This window comes from Triturus cristatus, chromosome 6 (assembly GCF_964204655.1).
Source record: "Triturus cristatus chromosome 6, aTriCri1.1, whole genome shotgun sequence".
Lineage (NCBI taxonomy): Eukaryota > Metazoa > Chordata > Amphibia > Caudata > Salamandridae > Triturus > Triturus cristatus.
The window spans coordinates 1,240,766,584-1,240,792,481 of NC_140589.1; the positions used below are offsets into that span (position 1 = coordinate 1,240,766,584).

The 25,898-nt window shown below is 49.1% G+C and overlaps 1 protein-coding gene across 1 annotated transcript in view; it reads left to right on the forward strand.

Annotated features, from left to right (window-relative positions):
* The window catches only part of BIRC6 (baculoviral IAP repeat containing 6), a 1,973,616-nt gene that overhangs the window by 678,177 nt on the left and 1,269,541 nt on the right, over positions 1-25,898 (forward strand). The window contains exon 28 of the mRNA XM_085609819.1: positions 14,256-14,464. Within this exon, the coding sequence (XP_085465945.1) occupies positions 14,256-14,464 (209 nt within the window). The remainder of the gene's footprint in view (positions 1-14,255; positions 14,465-25,898) is intronic.

The following is a 25,898-nucleotide window of genomic DNA, read 5'->3' on the forward strand; positions in this document are numbered from 1 at the left end:
CCATGTGAAGGGCTACTCTTGAGGCTGAGAGCAATAAGATGTCCTCGAGGGTGCAGTTTGGTCAAGTGGTACATGTTTGTCAAGGGATCGCTCGGCCAACCGATGGGCCAGACACTGTAGCTGGGCCAGACACTGTAGCTGGGCCAGACACTGTAGCTGGGTGACTGGTAACAATATTCAAAGTTTGAGGGCCAAGCCCTCCCTGCTTGACCAGGAGACTGAACTTTGCAGAGCCACGCATCAGCAAGACCTTCCTTGATGAAGTCCCTTAGGAGCCCTTCCAGATCTCGGAAAAATTTACATGAGAGGAACACCAGAAGATTATCAAAGAGGTATAAGAGTCGAGGAATCATTAACATTTTCACCACCGTCATGCACCCTCATAAAAGAGAATGGGAGGCTCCACCAAAATATGATGTGTGTGCAAAGGGAGGTAACTGCTGTGGTCCGGTTGGAATGAAAAATGCGGATGCTTGAGTATCGGAAGGATTTTCCCTCCCAGACAACTAGTTTGTCTCCCAGACTGTACTGCTGATGGGGCCTGGGGTTAAATGGGAAAAGACAGGACTTTTTCAAGATAACCCAAAGGCCCAATACTATCTCGAACTCTGCAAGCAGTCGGGCGATACCATGATTGCTCTGCTTAAGATTTTCGAAGTAAAATAGAACATCGTCCAAATAGAGAGAGATTGTGTGACGTCTGTCCGGAAGGAGGATCTCACATTTCCCCCCCACTATGCCACCCCTGGATCGCTAGTGGCTCTATAGTGTATGCAAAAAAGGAGGGAGGAAAGAGGGCAGCCCAGCCTGGTGCCAAAATAGGTGAACATGCTTGCTCCTGGAAACAGATCTATATTATTGTATCCATGTACGGAAGCCGAATCAGCCATATCGTACAGGCTCCAAAGCGATCCAAGACCAGAAAAAGGTAATCCCAGTGCAGTGTGTTAAACTACTTTTGCAGCAGGCTCTGAAAGCATGACCTAGGCGTTTGCCTTGCATTATGCAATATGCTTTGCTTAGTCTAGGGGTCTCCAACCTTTTCTGAAATAAGAGGTACTTATGACCAATGAAAATAATCCAGAGCTACCAATATTGACAGTATAGTAATGGTGACCACATCAGACAAGATTATATTAGTAGCCACCCAATTCAAGATCACTAGCCATGATTAGGCTGGGTAGTCAGCAGTAATGTCAAAAAAAGGCTTTGCCATTTGGAATGCCGTTGCATATGTCATACATATTAGTTATAGTTTGAATGACCATGGCGTCAAGGTAATTCCATTAGTAAGCTTTAAATATATTTTCCAAACTCAACCATTTTTCTCTAAACATCAGTTTATGGGTTCTCAAAATACAGAAATGTTTGTCTGGAATCCATACTTTTCAGTGTTGGTATATTTATTCAGCCAAGCAAAAGCTTCTAATTTAGTAGGCTGGCCGGGACACAGGAGAGCTACTTAAAGGTAGTTGGAGAGTTACCAGTAGCTCGCAAACTACTTGGAGAAGCCTGCCATAGTCTATACCCATCAGAGTTTGCCCATTTAACTGCTCCTGCGAGGTCAGTATAACCTGTCTATGGTGAGAGCAGAGCCTTCAAGTGTTGGAGGAATGCATTTGAATAATGTTCATGACACATGGTTATGCAGACAACTGCCTGGTTTGCTCAAGATGTCAAGAATGGTTCTGGGGTGAGGAGGGAGGTGGGAGATGAGGAAGTGTGTTAACCCTATTTTCTACTCGATACATTGCCTCGTCTGTGACTTAAACTGGCCCGTAGTAAAAAGGGGCGAATCAATCATCCCTTTTTTTCAAGCTGCCTTTTTTTCGTTTTTTCTTGAGTTTGTCCCTTAGCAATGTTTTGTTTGTCAATAAGTTGTTCTTCAAGAGAGTAGATGTATAAACATGACTATTAATGTAGCAACCTTCTGTTGCATGGTGAAAGGAAGACTGACTTTTCACTACTTTAGTATTTGGTGAAAAATATGTAATATTTTTGTCTCTGAGCGATAGTTTAAAAAATTAAAACATTAGATGTAAAAATGTTTTATCATTATAACCCACATTATCTGAAAGAGACTGTAGTTATAAATTCCTTACCTTTAGAATTACCCCTAGGCGTCAGACTGGATCTGGAGATTTTTCGTTAGCAGTAACCCTGCGCGTCAGGAGGTGCCTTGGGTCGACTCAGCGTCCGTCGTGGTCGCCCGAATGACGTTGTGGTGTCTACTTAGACGCTGCCACTGCGCGCTGACGTCAGTTGCCTCTTTTTCCGCGCCAGCCTTGTGCAGATCTGAAGAGAGCTACCTCTAAGTAAATTTTTTACTAACTTTTTCACGACTTTTGTCAACTTCTTTTAGAGTCTTCCAACTCTTGGTGTACGAGGGATGTCCCATCAATGGACCTAGTTCAAGCCGTGTGAGGCCTGTAACCACCTGATGTCGGTTACGGACCGACCCCCCCACCTCGTGTGGCTCTGGGGCCTGGAGCTCGACCACTACCTGAAGTCTGGCTCCGACTGTCGGGCCATGAATCCCAAGTCATGAATCCCAAGTCTTTGTCGGAGCGGTCCCGAAATTTGTTGGAGGCCCGGTAGTTGGCTTCACGTCTCTCGAGGTCCCGGTCGAGAGGAAGGTCTTGGGTCCGATCGCAGAGCCACCACCATCATTCGTCATCCAAGTCTTCGAGATCTTTGTGTAAGTCGAAGCACAATAAGAAGGCGAAGAAGCAGCGTCACTCTTCGCCTTCTCCCCGTCGGTTGGTCGACGCAACGCGTGACCCGGAGCTTTGTCGTTCTCCAGCTCAGTCTTCAGAGCATGCCTCAGGTGCTGGTCGTGCCCCGATTGGCGCCGACCCCGGCCTCAACCCCCGATTGGACACTACACCAGACAGACGTTGGGAACTGCACCGGAAGGTACCTTTGTGCCTCTGTTTATCCTTGGTGTTCCTTTCACGCCTGCCTGGTTACCAGAGGAGGGTGAGGAGGACTGGGAAGGGTCTTTTGACCCTTTAGCTGACCAACTTGATGAGCCGGACTGGCGAGAGGACCTGGGTGATGCCAGTGGTCTGCATTCCTCCCCAGACCTTGGCTTTCTTTCTCCCCCTACCATGGCTACGGAGGAGGGATTTTTTTTTGCTGTGGGGTGTTGCTTAGGACGGCTGAGGTCTTGGGCCTGGAGCTTCCTATGGTTGCAGTCAGGACTAACCTCCTGACAGAGGTGCTTCATCCAGCGGCAGCCTCTTCGGAGCCCCTTCTGCCTTTTAATGAAGCCCTCACGGATGTCCTTCTGGGCACTTGGTCTAAGCCCAGCACAGGGGCCCCTGTGGACAGGATGATTGCCCGAAGCCACCGCCTGGCACCAGGCGACCCCCTTTTCCTCTCCCGACCCCAAGAGCTTGGAAGTCCAAGCCTCGTCCTTTAAGGTTGCATTCCCTACTGTTCCCCCAGATAGGGAATCCAAGAAGCTGGACCTTCTTGGGAAGAAGATGTTTTCTTCCGCCAGCTTAGTGCTGCGGTTGGTGAATACCGCATGCCTCTTGGGCCGTGTCACGAGTCATCCGTGCCCCGGGAGGGAACTGACGATACACATGAGTGGTGGAGTGTGCATCACGGGACTGGTCCTCTGCTCTCTTCACAGCAAGAAGAACAGCCGGACTGGACTTGGATTAGAGAGCCCACAACTTCGGAGGAATCAGCTGGCGCTCACCAGGGCTCCTTTAAATGGCAACTATGCCTCGAAAGCCCCGCCCACTGACTCTGTCACTGCTCCAGAAACAATGATTGAAAAGGGCGATCCCGAGGCAAGAGAGGTGTGGCCTAACCCCGGAGGACGAGACTAGGAAGAGGACGTTGTCCGAAGAGAGTGTAGAAGAGTCGCAGACGCGAGATGCTGAGACTCTGCTCCTACCTACGAGAAACGTGGAAAGCGGCCAACAGGAAGAGCCAGGAGGCCAACGACCCCGTGTTGCGCCCAGCCACACTCCCGGAGGAGTGTGGCTCAGTCAGATACGTGCACGCTTCTCAGGGTGGGCCGGGAGGAGGGGAAAGACCGGTGATTAGCGGGTTCTAGTCACACTGCTCTTGCCTGTTGGACCCTTCCCCTTGCACGTCTTCACGTCCACAGTACCAAATGACGACACTGGTGATCCCTCACTCCCTTTTCCCGTAGCAATACGTCAGATCCCCCGAGTCACGGTTCCTGCACTTGTCTCTTATTTGTTTTCCTGAGGGAACCCGGGTAGCCTGTAGGAGAAGACCGGGAAAGAAGCCACCGAAGAAAGCAGTCCGGACCTAGGGAAAGAAGCTCACCCAACCTGAATAAGAAGCATTATTCTTGTATTGAAATCTGGCTTTCTTCAAACGTTGCATATACATTGCAAATAAAGAGTCCAAAAGCACTTTGAGAGCAGCAATAATTTCTTACGATCCCTCACAGGCCGTTATACCCATACAATGTGGCATACGGTTGAGCAAGAGCTGCCACAATGCCCAGAGGAGGCCTGGGCCGTTCTCACCCACACAGTGGCAGAGGGTAGAGACGCAGCCAAATTCACCATCAGATGTGGGCTGGATACCGCCAACTCACTAGGCGGAATGGTTCCCACATCAGTAGCCCTGAGAGGCTGCCCCTGGTTGAGGATGTCTATTTTCTCTGGGGGTGTCCAATCCACCTTACTGGACATGCCCTTTGATGGCTGTCACCTTTTCGGTGACCAGGCAGACTCGGCGCTCGAGCGCTTCAAGGACTCCAAGGCTACGACCAGATCCTTGGACCTTGTGACAACCTTTCGCCCCACACAGTCAGCTTTTCGCCCCTTTGGTGGTTACAGAGGGGGTGCGCCGCCACATTCGACCCAGTCTAGCCACTGGTTCACACACGCTGTCCATCCAGTGTGTGGCCGCAGACGTGGGAACCAGCGACTTGGGTCTGGGGGCCAGTGGGCGGGCCAGTCCACCCATACCCCCCTGCACCAGCCTCCAAACCCTCCTAGTCCGTCCTTTCAGGGCTGCTGGTGGGCGGCAGGATTCGCCATCACTTCCCTCACTTGCACACCATCACGTCAATCCGGTGGGTTTTGCAGATAGTATGAAGGAGCTACATCCTTCCTTTCAAGACTACTCCTCCCTCCATTACACCATCCTTCCATTGCATGTCAGAGGATCATTTGGCTTTTCTCTGCCAGGAAGTTGCAGCTCTCTTGGCCAAGGGAGCTATCGAAAGGGTCCCTGTGCCAGAAGTAGGTTGTGGTTGCTACTCCCACTACGTTCTGTATCCTAAGAAGGACACAGGCCTGCTTCCTATCTTAGACCTCAGGGCCCTCAACTGCTTCCTCCGGAAGGAGAAGTTCAAGATGCTCACGTTGGCTCAAGTCCTGCCTGACCTTGACTCCGGAGACTGAATGTTAGCATTGGACTTGCAAGACGTTGATTTCCTGGGGCGAGCTCGCCTTCAACAGCCAGTGCATATGGCTGGGTCCAAACTGGGGGCAGCGTAGTGGGCAAAAGAACGATAGATTTAACCCAGATCTTTTGACTGGGGGAGAATGTTTGCATTGTTAGCATTCCGTCCATCATTTATTTGCTATATCAACATTCAACAGTCAGTCGTCGAGATAGTGGAAGACTGGAACCCCTGATTTGTGCAGATGAGCTGTGACCACCGCCATCACTTTCGTGAACATCCGAGGGACGCTGATAAGGCCAAAAGGGAGCAAGGTGAATTGAAAATGCTTGTGGCCCACCCTATCTCGACCACTGGCTGTTGATGGCGAGCTCGCCCCAGGCTATCTTCTCCCACCTCCAGACTACGGCGGACATTCTGCATTCGCTGGGGTTCACTATCAACATGCCGAAGTCACACCTGACTCATTCTCAGAAGCTCCTTTTCATCGGAGCGGTTTTGGATACGGCTCAGTTTCGGGTTTATCCCCCTGAACAGCGAATCTGAAAGAAACGCGTTAGTTAGATTCCTTACCTTAGAATATCCCCAGGCGTCAGTCTGGATCCAGAAAGATCTTTCGTCAGCAATACCCTTGCGTGTCGCTAGGTGTCGTCTGCGGCTCCGCGTCCGTCGTCGGCGTCGTGTTCGCCGGGATGACGTGGGAGTACTTAGATGCCGCCCTCGCGCGCTGACGTCAGTTCTTCTTTTTTCCACGCCTGTAAGCGCAGATCCGGCAAGAGCATACCCTTTAGTCACTTTTTGGACTTTTTTGGTTCATCTTTCGAGTCGACCTCGACTCCTGGTGCCGGTAGGAATGCCCGGTTTCAAGCCGTGCGACGCCTGTAACCGACTGATGTCAGTTACTGATAAACACCGTCGGTATCTCTACTGCCTTGGGGCCGACCATGATGCAGAGTCGTGCCCCGACTGCTGGGCTTTGACCTCGAAGGCTAGGCAGGAACGGTTTCGCAAGCTCCTGGAGATCCGGCAGTCAGCTCCGGGCCGCTCGAGGTCCCGGTCGAGGAGGAGGTTGAGGGACCGGTCGCGGAGCCGAAGCCATCACCGCTCGTCGGGTTCGAAGTCCTCGCATTCAGGTAAGTCGAGGCACAGTAAGAAGTCGTCGAAGAGGTGACATCGCTCTACTGACTCCCCTCGCCGGTCGCATGACTTGGCTGAGGGTTCGGGTGGCACAACCCACGCGCCTCCGTCGGAGCCGCAGGAGTCGTATCCGGCCCCATACCCTCCGGTCCCTGGACCTAATGCGACTCCGGGAGAGATTCGGGACTTCCTCGTGGCCATGAAGAGTCTTGCTCTGCCGTCGAGGCATTCCGGCGCGCCTTCGGGTCCCGCAGGTCCGACTGGGAGGCCTAGCGAGCCGACGGCTTCGTTGCCGTCGTCGACTTCGGTCCCGATGCCACAGCAGGCCTGGATCCCGGTCAACGCCAGTTGACCTTACGACCCCTCTGCCGGCGCCGGCCCCTATGGTGCCGTCCCCGGCGCCGTCTTCGGACGACGTCATCCCCAGTTTTAGCCCCAGTCCGGGTCCGATGGATGAGCAGTTCATCTACCACCCGGCTCCGTCCTTTGAACCGGTCTACCAGGAGTCGGATGACGGGGACGACTGGGAGGGGTCTGAGGACCCTCTGGCACAGCAGTGCCAGTTTCACCAGCACTGGGCAGAAGAGCTGGGGGATGCCAGTGGTCTCGACACTTCCCCTGACACTGGCTTCATCTCTCCTCCCTCCGTGGCTACGGAGGAGGGTGCGACCTATTCTGTGGTGCTGCGCAAGACTGCCGAAGCCCTTCATCTGGAGCTCCCTGCTGCGGCCGTGAGGACTAACGTCCTCACTGAAGTGCTTCAACCACCAGTAAGCTCTTCGGACCCTCTACTGCAGTTCAATGAAGCACTGACTGACGTTCTGATGGGCACCTGGTCCAAGCCCTCCACAGTCACTCTTGTGGACCGGAACGTGGCCTGGTGCCACCGCCCTGCACCGGGCGACCCCAGCTTTGTCGGTGCACCCCACCCCTGAGAGCCTGGTTATCCAGGCCTCTACGTCCCAGGCTGCCTGCCCGTCCACTCCACCGGATCGGGAATCCAAAAGGTTGGAACAGTTTGGGAAGAAGCTGTTTTCCTCCCTCAGTTTGGGGTTGCGGTCCATTAAAACCGCGTGCCTTTTGGACCGTTACACCCACTCCTTGTGGGATACGGTGGCGGACGTGCTGCCCCAGTGTCCGGAGGAGGCCCAGACATGGCTCGCCCAGGCTCTTGCTGAGGGGCGGGATGCAGCACGGTACTCGATTCGATGTGGGCTTGACACCACGGGCTCGCTAGGTAGGGCGATTGCACCGACTGTGGATATTCGGCGCCACGCCTGGCTGAGATCCACAAATTTCTCCGGGGATGTCCAGAGCACCCTCATGGACATGCCCTTCGATGGCCGTCGCCTTTTTGGCGACAAAGCGGATAGTGCGCTGGAGCGCTTTAAGGACTCCAGGGCTACGGCCAAGTCCTTGGGCCTCTTGGCCCCGCGCCTGCAAACTTCCGCTTTTTGCCCCTTTCGTGGCCAAGGAAGGGACGCCCCCACACGTCCGTCTAGCCACAGGCCGCAAAACCAGCCTCAACGCGGTTGCGGACGTGGATTCCGCCGAGGCCCACATTCGCCCCGCAGCATCTGCCTCAAAGCCTTCCTAGTCTGACCTTTCAGGCCCATTCCACGCCAGTGGGAGGCAGCGTTCACCATCACCTGCTCCACTGGCGTACCATCACGTCGGACAGGTGGGTGCTGCAAATAGTCCCAAGGGGCTACTCCCTCCCCTTTGAGGTGACCCCTCCAGCCATGCCACCGCAGTACCACCGCATGTCGGGGATCACTTGCAACTTCTGCAGGAGGAAGTTAGGCCATTGAGAGCGTTCCTGGCCCAGAAGTAGGTCGGGGTTGTTACTCCCACTACTTTCTGGTTCCCAAGAAGGGCAAAGAGGCCTACGCCCTATCTTGGACCTCAAGAGCGTCAACGCCTTCCTCCGGAAGGAGAAGTTCAAGATGCTCACCTTAGCTCAGGTTCTGGCTGCCCTAGACCCTGAAGACTGGATGGTAGCGTTGGACTTGCAGGACGCATATTTCCACATCCCCGTCCTCCCAGCCTACCGGCGTTGCCTGCGGTTCACAGTAGGCCACGAGCACTTTGTTTACCGTGCTCCCCTTCGGCCTCACGAGTGCCCCTCGGGCGTTCACGAAAGTGATGGCGGTGGTCGCAGCTCATCTGCGCAGATTAGGGGTTCCAGTCTTCCCCTATCTCGACGACTGGTTGTTGAAGGCGGGCTCGCCCCAGGCAGTCGTCTCCCAGCTCCAGACTACCTCCTGTATTTGCTGGGGTTCTCCATCAACGTGCCGAAGTCGCATCTGAGTCCCTCCCAGAAGCTTCTTTTCATTGGAGCGGTTCTGGACTCGGCGCTGTTTCGGGTCTATCCTCCAGAACAGCAGGTTCGGGATATTCAGGCTCTGATTCCGGTCTTTCAGCCTTTATCCCGAGTTTCGGTCAGGTTGGTGCTGTGGCTGCTGGGTCTGATGGCCTCCTAAATCCTGTTGGTGCATCACGCCAGATGGCGGATGTGGGCTCTGCAGTGGGACCTGAAGTTTCAGTGGGCTCAACATCGGGGCAACCTGTCTGACCACGTCCTGATCTGAGGGCACTGCAAGACAGTTGCAGTGGCGGCTCACGGACCGCGATTGGGTCACTGGCAGATCCCTCTCCCTACCCCAACCGGAGCATGTAGTGGTGACGGATGCGTCCCTCCTGGGATGGGGGGGCCACATGGGAGAGGCGGAGGTCAGAGGCCTCTGGTCTCCGGTGGAGTCCCGGCTCCATATCAACCTATTGGAGCTGTGGGCGATCCGGCTTGCACTGAAGGCATTCCTTCCCTCTCTGCGGGGAAGTGTAGTGCAGGTATTAACGGACAACACCATCGCCATGTGCTATTGCAACAAACAGGGCGGGGTGGGGTCGTTGACCCTTTGTCAGAAGGCTCTGCGCCTCTGGACACGGCTGGAATATCAGGGCATCACCCTGGTGGTTCAACACCTGGTGGGCTCTCTGAACGCCAGGGCGGACGAACTCAGCCCCCAGTGGATGATGGATCACGAATGGCGTCTGAACTCGGGCGTGGCGCAAGGACTCTTTCGGCAGTGGGGAGAGCCTTGGGTAGATCTATTCGCCGCTGAAGAGAACGCGCAATGTCATCAGTTCTGCGTGCTGGAATTTCCAAGGCGGCACTCACTCGGAGACTCTTTTTGTCGCGAGTGGAGTTGCGGTCTGTTGTACGCCTTTCCGCCTATACCACTTCTGCCCAGAGTGCTGAAGAAGATCAGGGGCGACCGGGCCCAAGTCATCCTTGTGGCTCCGAATTGGGCACAAAGATATTGGTATCCCGAGCTACTCAGTCTGTCAATCGATCCCCCGATTCGATTGCCCCTTCAGGAGGACCTTCTGTCGCAGCAGCAGGGGACAGTCCTCCACCCGAACCTGTCCAGCCTCCACCTCCATGCGTGGAGATTGAGCGGCGACAGTTGATGCCATTTGACTTGCCTCCTGAAGTCTGTGATGTCATTCCGGCAGCCAGGCGTCCCTCCACTAAAACGGTATACGCCTGCAAGTGGAACAAATTTGTGGCATGGTGCACAGCAAAGGCTGTGGATCACCTTTCCGCCCCTCTTTCTTGAGTTCTCCTCTTTCTTCTTTCCCTGGCCAAGCAGGGCTCTGCTCTGGGCACCCTCAAGGGATATCTTTCAGCTGTTTCTGCCTTCTTACGGCTTCCTGATCAGCCTTCTCTTTTCAAGTCCCCTGTTGTTGCTAGATTCTTTAAAGGCATTACTCACATGTTTCCTCCTGTCCCTTTCGTAATGCCTCAGTGGGACTTGAACCTGGTGTTAACCTATCTGATGTTTGCTCCTTTTGATCCACTTCATAATTGTCCTCTTCGTCTTCTGACTCTTAAGACTGCCTTCCTGGTTGCCATCACCTCTGCCAGAAGAGTGAGTGAGCTCCAGGCTCTTTCTTCTGCACCTCCTTTCCTCTCTGTCCATCCGGACAAGGTTGTTCTCAGGACTCGTCCTTCCTTTCTCCCTAAGGTGCTTACTGCCTTTCACATCGGCCAGTCTGTTACATTGCCTGCCTTCTTTCCGCCTCCGCATCCTCGAAACAGGAAGAGAAGCTCCACCATCTGGACCCAAAACGTGCGCTCTCCTTCTATCTGGACCGCACGAAACAGTTCCGGGTGGAAGACCAACTCTTCGTTGGCTACGTGCGCGCTAAGAAGGGGCGGGCAGTGCACAAGCGGACCATCTCTCGGTGGGTTGTTTTTTGCATTAAGGCCTGTTATTCCTTGGCTAAGAAGGAACCTCCTGTGGGGCTGAGGGCCCATTCCACTCGGGCCACAGCGGCTACTACTGCCCTGGGACGGGGATTCCCTCTGCAGGACATTTGTCAGGCAGCAACGTGGGCCTCGCTGCACACGTTTGCTAAGCATTACTGCCTGGACAGCCAAGTCCGGAGAGACGGCTTCTTTGGCCGTTCTGTTCTCCATGACTGCCTGGTGTGATCTTGGTTCGCAGACCCACCACCGGGGTTGGTATTGCTGGGGTGTCTATTCTAAGGTAAGGAATCTAACTAACGTGTTTCTTTCAGATGAACAAGTTACTTACCTTCGGTAATGATATATCTGTAAGAAACATTCGATAGATTCCTTACCGCCCCACCCATCCTCCCCGTTCTGTGAACTGATATCTAGGGTTAAGGTCATCCCTTTCAGGGCCCTAGATTCATGGCACCAGTGTCGGTTGCTTGCATGGCTCTGTGTTCCTGGCGCGGAAAGCTGTGTACAAGAACTGACGTCATCCCGGCGATCACAACGCCGACGACAGACGCGGAGCCCAGACGATGCCTAGCGACGCGCAAGGGTATTGCTGACGAAAAATCTTTCCGGATCCAGCCTGGTGCCTGGGGATATTCTAAGGTAAGGAATGTAACTAACTAATGTTTCTTACAGATATATCGTTACCGAAGGTAAGTAACTTGTTCGTCTGGTATATTCGTTCTAGGATACCAATGTTTCTCTTCTATTCCGGATTTCGGTAATAATGACTCGGAGGCTGCTGGGCCTCATAACCTCCTGCATCCTGCTGGTGGATCATGCCAAGTAGCATATGCGGGCTCTGCATTGGGACAGGAAGCTCCAGTGGGTGCAGCATTGGGGCAATCTTTCCAATGTTGTCCAGATCTCGGAGGGCACTGCATGTCAATTGCGGTGGTAGTTAACAAACCAAGATTGGTTCAGCTGCAGATTCCTCTCCCTTCCCGAACCAGAGCTAATGGTGGTGACCGATGCGTCACTCCTGGGATGGGGCGGCCACATGGGAGCAGCAAAGATGAGAGGACTCTGGTCCCTGGCAGAGTCCGGCCTCCACATCAGCCTTCTGGAGCTCTGGGCGATTTGTCTGGCCCTAAAGGCATTCCTTCCCTCTATCAAGGTGCAGGTGTTCACAGACAACACCACCGCCATGTGATACTGCAACAAACAGGGCAGGGTGGGGTCATGGACCCTATGTCAAGAGATTCTTCACCTTTGGACATCGCTGGAACATCAAGGCATGTCCCTGGTGGTTCAACACCTGGCAGGTTCTCTGAACGCCAGGGCAGACGAGCTCAGCCGTCGGTGCATGATGGATCACGAATGGCGTCTTCACTTGGAGGTGGTGCAAGGTCTCTTTCAGTCGTGGGTGGAGCCTTGGTTAGATCTGTTTGCCACCGAAGAGAACGCTCATTGTCAGCAGTTCTGCATGCTGGAATTTCCGAGGCGACACTCGCTCAGCAGCGCTTTTCGTCGCAAGTAGAGTTGCGGCCTCTCGTATTCCTTTCCGCCTGTACCACTTCTGCCCCGAGTGCTGAAGATCAAGCGCGACCGGGCCCAAGTCATTCTTGTGGCACCGGATTGGGCACGAAGAGTCTGGTATCCCGAGCTGCTACACAAGGCCATCGATCCTCCCATCAGACTGCCTCTTCGGGAGGATCTTCCGTCGCAGCAGCAGGGGACGGTGCTCCACTTGAACCTGTCCGGTCTCCACCTCCTTGCATGGAGATTGAGCGGCAGTAGTTGACAGCTTTTGACCTTCCGCACGAAGTCTGTAATGTCATCTTGGCAGCCAGGCGTCCCTCCACCAAGTCTGTATACACCTGCAGATGGAACAAGTTTGTGGCATGGTGCACAGCAAAAGCTGTGGATCCCCTTTCTGCTCCCCTTTTGGAGGTACTCTTGTTCATCCTCTATCAAGCCCATCAGGGCTCTGCCCAGGGCACACTGAAAGGCTATCTTTCGGCCATTTCTGCTTTTCTTTGCCTTCCTGATCAGCCTTCTCTTTTCAGGTCCCCTATTGTTAATAGATTTCTAAAGGGCATTATTTATCTCTTTCCTTCTTCTCCTTTCGTAATGCCCCAATGGGACTTTAACCTTCTCTTGACATTCCTTATGCGTGATCCCTTTGAACCTCGACATAACTTCTCTATCAGGCTCTGAAGACTGCCTTCCTTGTTGCCATCACCTCTGCTCGCAGAGTGAGTGAGCTTCAAGCTCTGTCCTCAAAACCTCCTTTTCTTGCTGTTAATCCAGACAAAGTAGCCCTTCGCACATGTGCCTCTTTTCTCCCGAAAGTGGTTACCTCGTTCCACATAGGACAGACAATCACTCTGCCCACCTTTTTCCCGCCTCCGCATCCCTCTAAGGGGGAGGGGAGACTCCACCGTCTGGACCCAAAAAATGCGCTGTCTTTCTATCTAGTCCCCACAAAAGATTTCCGGATGGAAGATCAACTCTTCGTTGGCGTCAAAGGTCGGGCTTAGCAAAAATGTACCATCTCTCGATGGGTTGTCCTATGCGTTAAAATCTGCTACTCCTTGACAAAGAAGGAATCCCCCGTTGGATTGCATGTCCACTCCATCAGGGTAATGGCAGCTACTACTGCTTTGGGGTGTGGAGTCCCACTCCTTCACATCTGTCACTTGAGCATCCCTGCACACGTTTTCCAAACATTACTGTCTAGACAGCCAAGTCTAGAGAGATGGCTTTTTCGGACGTTCTGTTCTCCAGTACTTCCTGGTGTACACTTGGTTCGCAGACCCACCTCCGAGGTTGGTATTGCTGGGGTATCTAATCTAAGGTAAGGAAACTATAACTAATAGTCTCTTTCAGATGAACAAGTTACTTACCTTTGGTAACGAAGTTTCTGTAAGAGACATACATCAGTTATAGATTCCTTACCGCCCCACTAATCCTCCCCATTCTGAGAACTGACTTCTAGGGATAGGCACTCACTTCCAGGGCCCTAGTTATGTGCACTAATGGTGAGTGTCTTGCATGGCTCTGCACTTCCGGTGTGGAAAGTCGTGTCAGAACTGACGTCCGCATGCAGGGGCGGCGTCTAAGTAGAGACCACAAAGTCATTCATTTGACCACGACGCCAACAACGGATGCGGAGTCGACCGACACCACCTACTGACGTGCAGGGGTACTGCTAAAGAAGAATCTCTGGATCCAGTCTGATGCCTGGGGGTAATTCTAAAGGTAAGTAATCTATAACTACATATGTCTCTTACATATACATCGTTACGGAAGGTAAGTAACTTATTCGTTAAGTAAATCTGGGACTCAGTTTTTGATTAATAGATGGATTTGTGTATTCAAAATTTAGAAAAGCCTTTTTTCACAATTTGTTTTCATTTTAGCCAGTCATTAATTATATTTTTTCTTGTACTTTTTCAGATCACAGTGATTGGTCGATATGGAAGCACAAATGCCCGAGCCAAGATTCCGTTAGGATTTTACTATGGCCATACATATATCTTGCCTTGGGAGAGTGAAGTGAAGTTAATGCATGATCCTTTAAAAGGAGAAAGTGAATCGGCAAGTCAGCCAGAAATTGACCAGCACTTGTCTATGATGATGGCCTTGCAGGAAGACATACAGTGCAGGTCTGTTTTCAGTTCATTATTGCAATTTGTTAATGTTGATTTGGCATGGTCATTGTAATGGAATAGCTTGTGCAGTCAGACAGTTCTCCTTCGTATGACATTGACAGTTATAAAACTTTGAATAACTATCCCCAGAACATTGACTATATACTTCATTGCAAATCAGATGCAAGAATCTGCTCAATCAAAGCTAGAGTCCCTTCTGAAGTCTATCAATGGGCAATCTATTTTGTTATCCTGGGATTATCACTATTCCAAAAATGAATCTCTTATAAAACTACATTGCAGCACCTTGACCTAAATTGCTTCTTAGTCTGAATATAATGGATGGAAAAAATAAGTCCTGATGGGCTAAGAATGAGAAAGTTTAAAAAGCACAGTGTGACTTTTAAAAATATGGAAGTTTCAATCCTTTAATATCTTATACTGGCAGTTGCCTCTGAGCCAGTTCTTTTTTCCGGCTTGTGAGAGTGGGATGTGGAATACTGGGGGTATTTTTCAGCCCATTTTTTTGTCATAAATATTTATTTTTCTGCTTCATACAACATTTCCTCTTGCTGCAGAGCAAATTCAGGCTTTTTAGTGACCCTCATCAGGTCTGTGTGCTGTGCCTTCCTGCTTCTCATTGCAGGGATTAGTATGGACCAGTTATCTATAGTCACCCTCTAGGGCGGAGAGGGGATTGGAAAGAGGAAAGCTGGAAGACATGTTTGCGAAGTACAAGGCTCACAAGGAACTATCTCCTTTTTCTTCTACGCTTCCTGTCTCTCCAAAGGACTCTTTCGGAGGGACTTCGTAGTGGAGCTCCGGAAATGAGAAAAAAAAGGCACCCCTGACCTCGACAATTCAATTTTTAGGGCTCTCACTGGACCCCAAGGCGGGATAGAGGCCATTGGTGTAAAATCAACACTCTTCATTAGGCAGATAGATGTTGAAACACTTTAGTCAGACACCACAGTCAGACTACTCGCCAGCGTACCTGTAACCTTTCCAGCATATTTAAGGCCCTCTTTCTTAACAATTTCAGCAGAGAATCCTCATCAGACACCTCTGAGACTGTTGTAAGGTTCATGTCTTCCAGCGCAGAGGCCCCTTTTTGCATTTTAGTTTGAAGACATGTGTTATTGAATATGTAACAATTGATGAGTTGTTATTTCATCAAATGCACATTTCTGGCATGGGCTGTTATTCTGTAAATGTATAATATGTCTCATAAGCAAGATCAATCAAAAGTACATTCAGTGATAATTTAGTGACTATTTGGTTTAGAAATTGTTCCAGGATTGTCAAAGATCTTATGACTTTCACTCCATAATTATAGTATTTTTATCTATTTATTCACTTGTTTTTAGGTTTATTTATTTTAGTTTTAGGTCCTTGAACACAAATGTAGACTCTATTTTGCAGAAGCTCCATTATGTATTAGGCCTGTCTAGCAAATGAGTCTTTAACTTCCTAGAATAAAACACAGTGAACTCTATCTTTTTGAGAAAATTTTAAATGTGTCATATCCTCCCATCAATGATATAGACAAAAACCCACAGTGGGACATCAGTCTCTGACAGGTGTCTTCTTCAAGGTCAAATAACAACCATAACCAAAGCAACACAGTCTATATTGATGTATTTTACCTTATTAGTACATCCACTGATGTATATGATTGTCAAGAAATTCCTAAGGTAATGTTGGAAATTCCATCTTAGAAAAGACAATGTAAAAGGGTTGTCACTTGACTACTTGTCAGGAGTGATCTTCACTTAGGTCATAGACGCAGATCCAGATAAGCACAACAGCAGATTCCATCTCGACTGAAGAAGGCTCCAGCAGGCCTCCCTGAGACTCGGCAAAGCATTCCATTCTGCCTTCACAGACTGGTTCCAGGATTGTGCTTTCATATAGACGCAGTCTGCTAGCTCTTAGCCTTGGGCACAAAGTAGCTGACAAGCTATTCCAAACAGACAACAAACCCTATTGTCCAGGTATGCGCACCACCTCTGCAACTAGAACTAGCATAGTGTTTTGAGATTGCAAAATGAAGGTGTAAGGGCTATAAATTGTGATGGTATGATTTCTTCTTGCTATCACTATTGAAAGCTTAGCTGTTTATTATTATTCTCTGTGATGTCACCTATATAATGTGCACTAGTTCTAGACATTAAAAAAAAAAGATTGTTAAAATAAATATGTTGAAATACTTATTCTGTTTCTACTGATCCTGAGTGTATAAATCATTAATGAGCGGTCGTTTGGATAACCACTGCTCCCTGTTAGCAACCCAAAAACATTGACACCACCTCAGTTATATATTGGGTGGAGTTCTGCGGGGCTACCATGACCTGTCTTTAACATTCCTTGCTGATGCATTGAACTAAGTTCACTCGTAAAACTTGTGAGTGTGAAAACAAACCTTGTAGAGCTGAGCCAAAGACTCAGTTTATGCAACAAGATCACTGTACCCTTGCACTCTACCTTCGCTAAAATCATGGTCTCCAAACTGAACTCAGCATCTCCAATTTAAAAAAAAAAGGCACCCATCACTTGCACTGGAGAGCATAGGTAAGTAGAGGCACCTCTATTTCTCCATGGTACTCCAATTTACCACACTTTCCAGGGGCTTATCATCCACCACTAAAGTATAGCATTGCCTGACGAAACCATTCAGTGATTGTGTTTCTTATTCCTCTACACTCTTATCTCTATTACTGGTTTTTCATCATGAGTCTTACCAGTGCATGATGGTATTACCTTACAATAAGGCTTGGCAAGAGGACCTAACGAAATGAACAGCCCTCTGGCTTCTCCACATACAGCAGTTTCTGTTATTATGGGATACTCTAAATGACACTTGGGCCTCTCCTGCTTATGGTGCCAGCTTGTTAAAAATGGCAGAAGAAAAGTTTCACACTCCAGCCATGACTAAAATGGGACCCATCAGCTTCTGGATATATACGAACCACCAAAGCAACATCGTCTTCAGTAAAAACTGGATTATCTTACGGGAGTCCGGAATCAACAAGTGGGTTTCCTCAGCAGGTTCTATGAGGAGAGTCATGAAAGGGTATTACACAGTGAAATGCTTAATTCAGTTTTCTCTGGATGGGATTTGAGAGGTGCAACCCCGTTTGCAACAGTACAACATCCTAAACCTCAGGCTTTGCCTCCAGGAAATTGGAACAATGCTCAGTGGACAATGCCCTTTATATCAACTTGTCAGGGAGCTTACTTTGTAGTTTTTTTTTATCCCATTCCTCTGATTCTGCCAGTGCTATTTTAGATGTTAACCTCCCAGGCAACACTGTTTTTGATTGCCGCCAAGTGGGCCCGATCATGTATTCTTGATTTTCTGCAGATGTACTCAAAAGCACCCGAGAGACTTCTGTGCAAACTGTGCCTGCTGACCAGGTTGCATGGTTATTTGTTTCATCAGAATTTTACATCATTGATTTTGGGAGCATAGGTTCTGAAATGAGACAAAGCAAAGCCTTGCATTTGCCCAAGTCTTGCATGGAATGTTACTTCAATTCCATCATATGTCAAGAAAAAGTAATCCTGCCATTTGTGCTTCATTTTGTCAGTCTAAGCTATAATGCAATTTTCTTCCGTTATTGTTCTTTAAACCTCCAGTAGTTAAGCCTTCAGCGAAACTTTGTTCTTCAGTGAGGAAACCGTCGCCACCATGGGAACTACATATATTTTTATTCAAATGAATGGGTAATACCTGGCATAGTAGGTGGTCACACTTATTCAAGTGTTGCACATTGCACTAATCCATGCAACCCTTTGGTGATTTTAGTGGTCTTTGATAACCATAACCATAGAAAGCTCTCAAAGTAGTAGCTGTGTAGAGCAGCCATCAGGCTTACCTTGAAGGAGTGTAAAGCAGCTTGTTTTACCAGTTTAGTCTGTAATGTAAGTTAGATTAAAAGGAACCACACAGTGTTTAGCAAAAATAAGTCCGTTTAAGACAACACAATACCACTATCACATTGGAATATTTCCTACCTGGAGATATCAACATAATATTCACAAATACTTCAAAAGCAATCAGGTAAGTATCACAAAATGCAGTGGTCCCAGGGGGAGATCAAACCATATACTAAGAAGTGGAATTCAAACTGCAAAAGAGCACAGGACTTAGACCAGAAGACTCAGAGGAGCCAGGGATAGAAGGAGACATCCAAGGTAAGTTCCCAGGAACCCCATGGAGGCTGTTTGCAGAGTAGAAACACCGCCATAGGCCCAATGGAAGTCAATGAAGAAGTTGTGGTTGCAGTTTTGAAGAAAAAGGACCCTTCCCAGAGGACCCCGAAGAAACCCTTTGTAAGACAGAAGGTTGTAGAGCCACCCCACATGTGGATACCCCTGGAAACCAGGTTACCTAAACCAGGGAAACAGGGTGCATAAGGGTGACGTGAGATCGGAGCCTGCTGTAGACAACAATGGATGACTTTAAAGAATGTACCGCTGGAGAAGACTGTTAAGGAGGCCGGTGGAATCCAAAGGTGGATTCTGAAACTGAAGAACCTGCAAGCAGAGGGGATAGAGTCTGTGACCAGGAGGCACAGAGACGCAATGCCCACTGATGTCAGACGGTTCTGAAGAGTCAACGGTGACCTTGTTGCTGTAGCTGTGAGGACAAGGCGACACTGAGGAAGACCAGGAGCCATGCACGAGCTGTCCCATGTTGGGTTTCGGTGACTAGGTGGCCGGTGTCCGGGAGCACCATCATGCCTTGGTAGCTGCAACTTGTGTGGAAAATGAAAAAGGAGCATCTTTGGGATCATCAAGGACCAATGGACTCTCCAACAGCAGGAGAGTCAGAGTAGGCCCGAGCAAGCAGGGGAGCCCACTGAAGCAAAAGAGGACCCTCTGGAGGACCCACAGGCCGAAGGCACAGGAGTCGCAAGAGGACCTCGAGAAGCTCCCCAAAGATGGAGGCCCACAGTGCAGAGGAGGCAGTGAGGATGCTGATCTTGGAGGAAAGGGATGCTGGGGGCTGGAGCTTCTTGCAGCCTGAAGATCTCAGGGGTGCAGAGCCAACAAGCCTTGGCCATGGCAGGTCGACGCAGTGCACAGGGGTTTGGTCCCAGCAGTTCCGACAAGAGGTACTGGCCTCAAAATTGCAGAGAGGTCAGGGCTATGGAAGTCCATAAGATGACAGGAGCAGCAGATCGATGAGCTTTGTTGCGGTGCCTGTAGATGCAGGGGAGTGACTCATTCACTCCAAGGAAGATTTCTTTGGGTGTCTTTGATTCCCACAGGTCTGTTCAAGAACCTGGAAGAAGCACAGACACAGACGAAGAAGACTTGAGGAACAGCGAGACCAGGAGCAGCAGGAGTCCTACTTTGTGCAATCTCTGTTCCAGGCGAAGTCCAAGTGTCCAGACGATTGAAGAGCGACGTAGTTTAAGGGTTGAGTCATGTCCCACAATGAATCAGATGACCCACCCTCAGCGGAGCCCTTTAATAGCCTAAGGAAAGGATTAGGACTGCTCGGATTCCCTGCAAGATGAGGGGCTAGACAGAGTGGAAGAAACTCCCATGTCCTCTGTCCGGTTTTGTGCCAGAGCGGCAGCCAAAGGATCCCTGAACTGATTCAAACTGGAGTATGCAAGAAGAGCCACAAATGTGCCTTTCAAAGCAGTCTTGGGGGTCTTGGCAAGTGCCCCACCAGAGCACAATCCACTAAGTCCTGTCTGGGAGGTGGTCTCACCTGCCTGTGACAGCAAACCGATTGTCCTACTGCTTGAGCCCCGCTCAGTAGCAGGAGGGCAGAATCATGTCTGTGGTCAGCAGCAACACTAGTTTGCTTGCAGACCCTGCAAGGCTGCTATCGGGAGTACAGGGGGTCCCCTATGAAGCTCCCCAGTACATGGTATCATACTTCCAACACTGGAATCAGTTTGGGTATGATTCTAGCATGTTTGATAGCAAACTTGACTGGGTTCAGTGCAGCTATTATAGAGTTAGGCATCTTGTAATGAATGATGTCCACTATATTTCCAATAGATGGCTGACCACACTTACAAAACCTGGAGAATCGACTCCAGGGTTTTACGGGGTGTCCTGCTCATGCAGGGTCACCTCAAACTTGTAACCAAGTACCCTGCCTCTGGACTGTAGAGCCTGCCATAGGGGTGACTTATAGGTTTTAAGTGCCGTGACCTCAGATATAAGAAAACTTAAATCTGTCGTGAGAGGTGCAAACACCAACTCAGGCTGCAATGGCAGGCCTGTAGTCACAGTTTATGTACAAACCCATGGGTGGCACAATACATGCTGCAGCCTATGGTAGACCCCTGGTATACCTATCCCCCTGGGTACCTTAGTACCATGTATTAGGAACTTAACAAACGTACGCCAGTAGCCAATTGTGGAGGTACCAAAGTACTTATGTCAATTTAGGGATGAAAGCACAGTTGCTGGGGTCCCGATTAGCAAGATCTCAGCACACACTGTCAAAAAAATACACTGACACCAAGCAAAAAGTGGGGATAGCCATGAAAGCAGATCCTACTGAGAAATATATATATACATATATATGTGTATATATATATATATATGTGTATGTGTATATGTGTGTATATATATATATATATATATATATATATATCTATCTATCTACTGGCGGTCGCCAGTAGATAGTTATAGTTAGGACCGTGTTTCCATAGGAAATCCGCAACATTCTATTTGGAATAACTTTGGCGACGGTTGACGAATCCTCGCGAAATTTTAAAAATAGGTGGGGCGCTCCGCTCTGCTCCTACCCTGAAAGTCTCGGGGGGATTCATCAAGCGGGGGCTGAGAAAAAAGGGGGGTCCCAAAATGCGTTTTCCCCATGCAATTTTCCATAGGGACCTTTAGTCCAAGGTACAGCCCGAACGGCTGAACAGAATTACTTGAAATTTGGCAAAGAGGTAGTCCTCAGGTCAGGCATGTGCCTTTTGCATACATGGTGTCTATCTGTTCAGTAGTTCCTGAGAAAATCAAAAGTAAAATCACATACATATCTGGGCGGAGCCTAACCACACATCTCATCGTGAGATCTAATTGGCTGTCAGTACTTCATCCAAGAAGTGTTGGCAGCCATCTTGGGACCAATATACATGATAGCACCTCATTAAAAAGCATTGCAGTCAATAGAAGGTTTTAAGACTTTAGTTAGATTATAAATCATTTGTTGATGGTACCATACTCATTTTAGGAATTGTGGTGTGTTCTAAGGTGATTTTACCATGTGAAAAAGCCTTCTGCTGTGATATCACGAACCATGTTTGAGAGAACTTTTTTCTCATACTTTTCCCACAGAGGTTTGGAAGGTGATCTATAAGCTAAACTGAGAGCATATTTTCTGTAAATTCACATTATCTTTCTCAGTCATGTAAGAATGAAGTCTGATATTCTCAGTAAAACATGTACATCCAACAAGGGCAGAGACTGTCAGTTGATTCCTTTGTGTTCTACTGCAGCTTCCCAGAGTGCTCTAAAGAACAACTAGAGCGCTAACAGTCTTACTTATGACAAAAGTATGGCACACCTGAAGCCATCTTGATTGGAATAAAGTGGTAACACTTAAAACATTTAATTTACAAAGGAACAAAATGAGGGGGTTCATTTTGCCATATAAATTATGATTAGTGCTGCAGAAAGAAAAACTAGGGCACATTTTGACTTCTGAAATCCTCTTTTATTTCATAAAAACATTCTGACATGCAGACTGAAACATGCACTTTGAATACCAGCAGCAGACTTGCCTGGTGAGCAGTAGCTTTACTACAGTGATCTAATGAGCAACTAGAGTGCTAACATTCAGAATTTATGGAAAATGTGTGACACATCTGAATGCCTTCTTGATGGAATCAAAGTAAAAAACTGAAAGTATTTCCTACTGAGGAGACTGCAGTAAATGAGGAAATTAGGAAACTTCATAACAAATCAATCTCCTAAAATGGCCACCAGAGACAAAAGAGCCCAAATGTAGCCCAAAAATCACCCAGATGTAGCCCAAATGTAGCCCAATGACAGAAGTGTGCAAAACACTTATTTTTTGTGTATTTGCAGTTTTATATAGTGCAGACTTGTCAGGTATTGGAGTGCTTTACATGAACATTGGTTACATCACACAAGATCAAATTCATTTTGGTTGTAGACATGGGGAGATTAAGTGATTTGACCAGAATCACAGAATGTTGAGCTGAAGCAGAAACTCCAACCTGGTTCCCCAGTTGCAAAGTCTGCAGCTCTGGAAGTAACACCACACCCTCTCCCCTTGGATGCAACATTTAATCAAGTGGTCAACTGGATAAAAAAACATAAAGATAACCAATAATTTAAAAGTTCTTTGTCGCTATTTGAAAACTCAGAAAATATGTCCTCATTTTAGTTTTTTAGAGCACTAACCATAATTTTGATGCAAAGAAGACCCTCTCATATATGTAATTTCTAAAGGAAATGCTCTAGGCATTACAGTTTTGATTACATCAAGATGACGTCAGGCATTCCACACTTTTGTAATAAATATAGAATGTTAGCAATCTAGTTGTTCATTTGGATACTGTTGAGAGGCAGAGGCCAGGGGCACGGACTCTGAAAATTGAAGGCAGGTAGGAGAGTGCAGAGGCAACAATTTGACCACACTAGGCAGGCAGGAAGGGCAGTGGCAGCACAACAGACTATGGAGGGCAGTGGAAAGGGGGGCAGGGGCAACAAACCAACAATACAGGACTGGCAAGAGAGGCTGTGGCAATATAATAGACCATTGTGGGCAGAAGGAAGAGGCAGTGGTCATACAACCATACATGCCAACAGACCCGTTTCAGCCTGGAAACGTCCAATGTTTTTAAGCTCAAATGGGCTTTACTTGATCTGTTTCCTGTATACAATCTTCTCTTTTTCAATGCAACTCAAAGGGGAAAATCAATACCCCAGTTTTATTTCAAAATCTCCCTCTTACCAAGTTCAAAATGTTCGCAAGTATGGTACATTGGATCATGGTAGGCAGGAGGAATTGGGGTAGGGACATGGACTCGGATAACAGAGGACAGGAGGGACATTGAGAGGTGCACCAAACTGACCCTACAGGGCAGGCATCAGGGTTTGCAGCAGCACAATACACCACACAGGGCATGCGGGACGGGAGTGCAGTACAACAATCCATTGAAAGCAATAGGGAGGGGACAGGACCATGCACATAGACAACATAGGGGAAAGAGGCAATGGTAGCTAGCTGACCATAATGGACAGACAGGAGAGAAAGCTGCAGCATAACAGACCATAAAGGGCAGGAGGGACGGATCAGGGGCATTACAATGGAACCGACAAGCCAGGAGGGAGGGAATAGGGGTCTGCACATGGAAACAGAGGGCTGGGGGCAAGGGGGCAGGGCAGGAGCAGCAAGATGACCATGGAGGTCAGGCAGGATGGGCACTAGAAACAAGACACACCATGGAGAGCAACAGTGAGACTATGATGGCATACACACAGACCATGGAGGGAAGGTGGGAGGGGGTCAGGAGCAGCTAGCTGACCACACAGGGAAGGTGGGAGGGGCCATGGCAGCACAGAAGACCATGCATGGCAAGCGGGAGGGTTAGTGGCAGCACAATGGCAATGATGGGCAAGAAGGAGGGTGCAGGGGCATGCACAAAGGACCATGGAGGATAGAAGGGAGGGTCAGGACCTGGGCACAAACAAGAGAGTTCAGGGGAAGGGGCCTCACAACAGACCGCGCGGGGCAGGCAGGAGGAGCAGTTGCAGCACAACAGACCAGGGAGGGCAGAAGGGTGTGGTAGTAAAATGGACCATGGAGGACAGGAGGAAGGGGATAGGGGCATGGCATGTGGACAGGCAGGGTGGAGGTGGCAGGGACAGGTTAGTCATCTGACAATGCTAGGCAGGTGGTAGGGGAGTGGCAGCTCAACAGAACACTCAGAGTAGATAGGAGTGGCAGGTCCATGGAACATGGTGGTCAAAAAGGATGGAGCAGGGGCATGCACAAAGACATCGGAGGGCAGGGGGAAGGAGAATAGGGGCAGCAAGCAAAGCACAGAGGCTAAGCAGGAGGTCAATGATGGGCCATAGAATTGGGCAATGGAGGGCAGGATGAGTGAACTGGTACATCATGCTAAATGCAGGGCAGTGGCAGCACATCAGACCATGCATGGCAGGAGGGAGGAGGCTAGTCCATGGATTCAGACAACAGAGGATAGGGAGGAGGTGGATGGGGCAGCAAGCTAACTGTTCAGAGAAGGTGGGTATTAGGAACTTTATTGTTTTTAAAATGTGTGTCTGTGCGAACTACTTAAAATATGAACAAGTATGCAGCATAATCTCACTTTTATTCAGGAAGAAGAGGACGTTTGGGACTGTGACTCCGGGCTCACTTGGCAGAAACATCCCCTGACCCTCCACTCCCCATCGCAAAATGTAATGCCCGTGAAAAGGGTAGGTGGACGCAGTGTTATATAGAACATAGTCCTGAGAGCACGATTGAAAATGAAAACTAGATATAGTATATGGTATAAACTATGCACCAAAAAGTGTGATATAAGATGAACCGGGGCGTGAAATATAATATGCAATACATTGTGCGCAATGACAGATTCATTGGAGAGCGCGATATAGCACAGGCACTAGCGCTTGCTATGTGATATGCGCCTTGGAGTGTAATATGCACAGGGCAGTGTTGTGTAACCCAAGTAGTCTCTAAAGTTGTAATATAAAATATGTGCTGGGTAGTGTAACATTGCATATGCACTGTGACAAAGATATGGATCCCAGATTGTAATATGTATGGCATAGCGCTGTGCTTTATAACATAGGCATCGAGGAAGGCACGTTAGATGGGGCAATATAACCCGTGCAAAGGCAAGTGTGGCATGACATATTCACGGGGTGGTATTACAGTGCACATGGGCTAGAGAGTGTCATAGCATACGCACTAGCTGGTGGAATACAACACAGAGGTGTGTGGCACTAGGCGGGCACTGGTGGGTGTAACACAGCATTGGGCTCAGCCAGGAGCACGCTGTGACTCTCAAGTGAGGTTTGTCTCCTTTTTAGAGAGTAAAATAAAAAGTATTACACATCCGGCGGTGGATGTGTGTTTTATTAACCGTGAGGGGGTTTCTTGCATAGTTTGGTTGAATTTTTGTCGAATCCCCTTTGAATGGCTTGGTGTGCATGTGTATTAAATGTGCCCGTCAATAGCTACCCATGTTTGTATAAATAAACGACAAGGGTATCTACTTGGAGAGTACCCACCAGCGGGGGCGCCGGGATTAGGCACGGTAGGGTGTCAGACATGTCAGAGCTTCACTAGCGGTGTGAATACATTCTACGTGGATTCATTGTATGCATAGTCGCCTTTTAATGAATATCACGCAAATCGTCATGGTGATAGGTACATACGGTTTTGTCCAGCATGTCCTAGGTG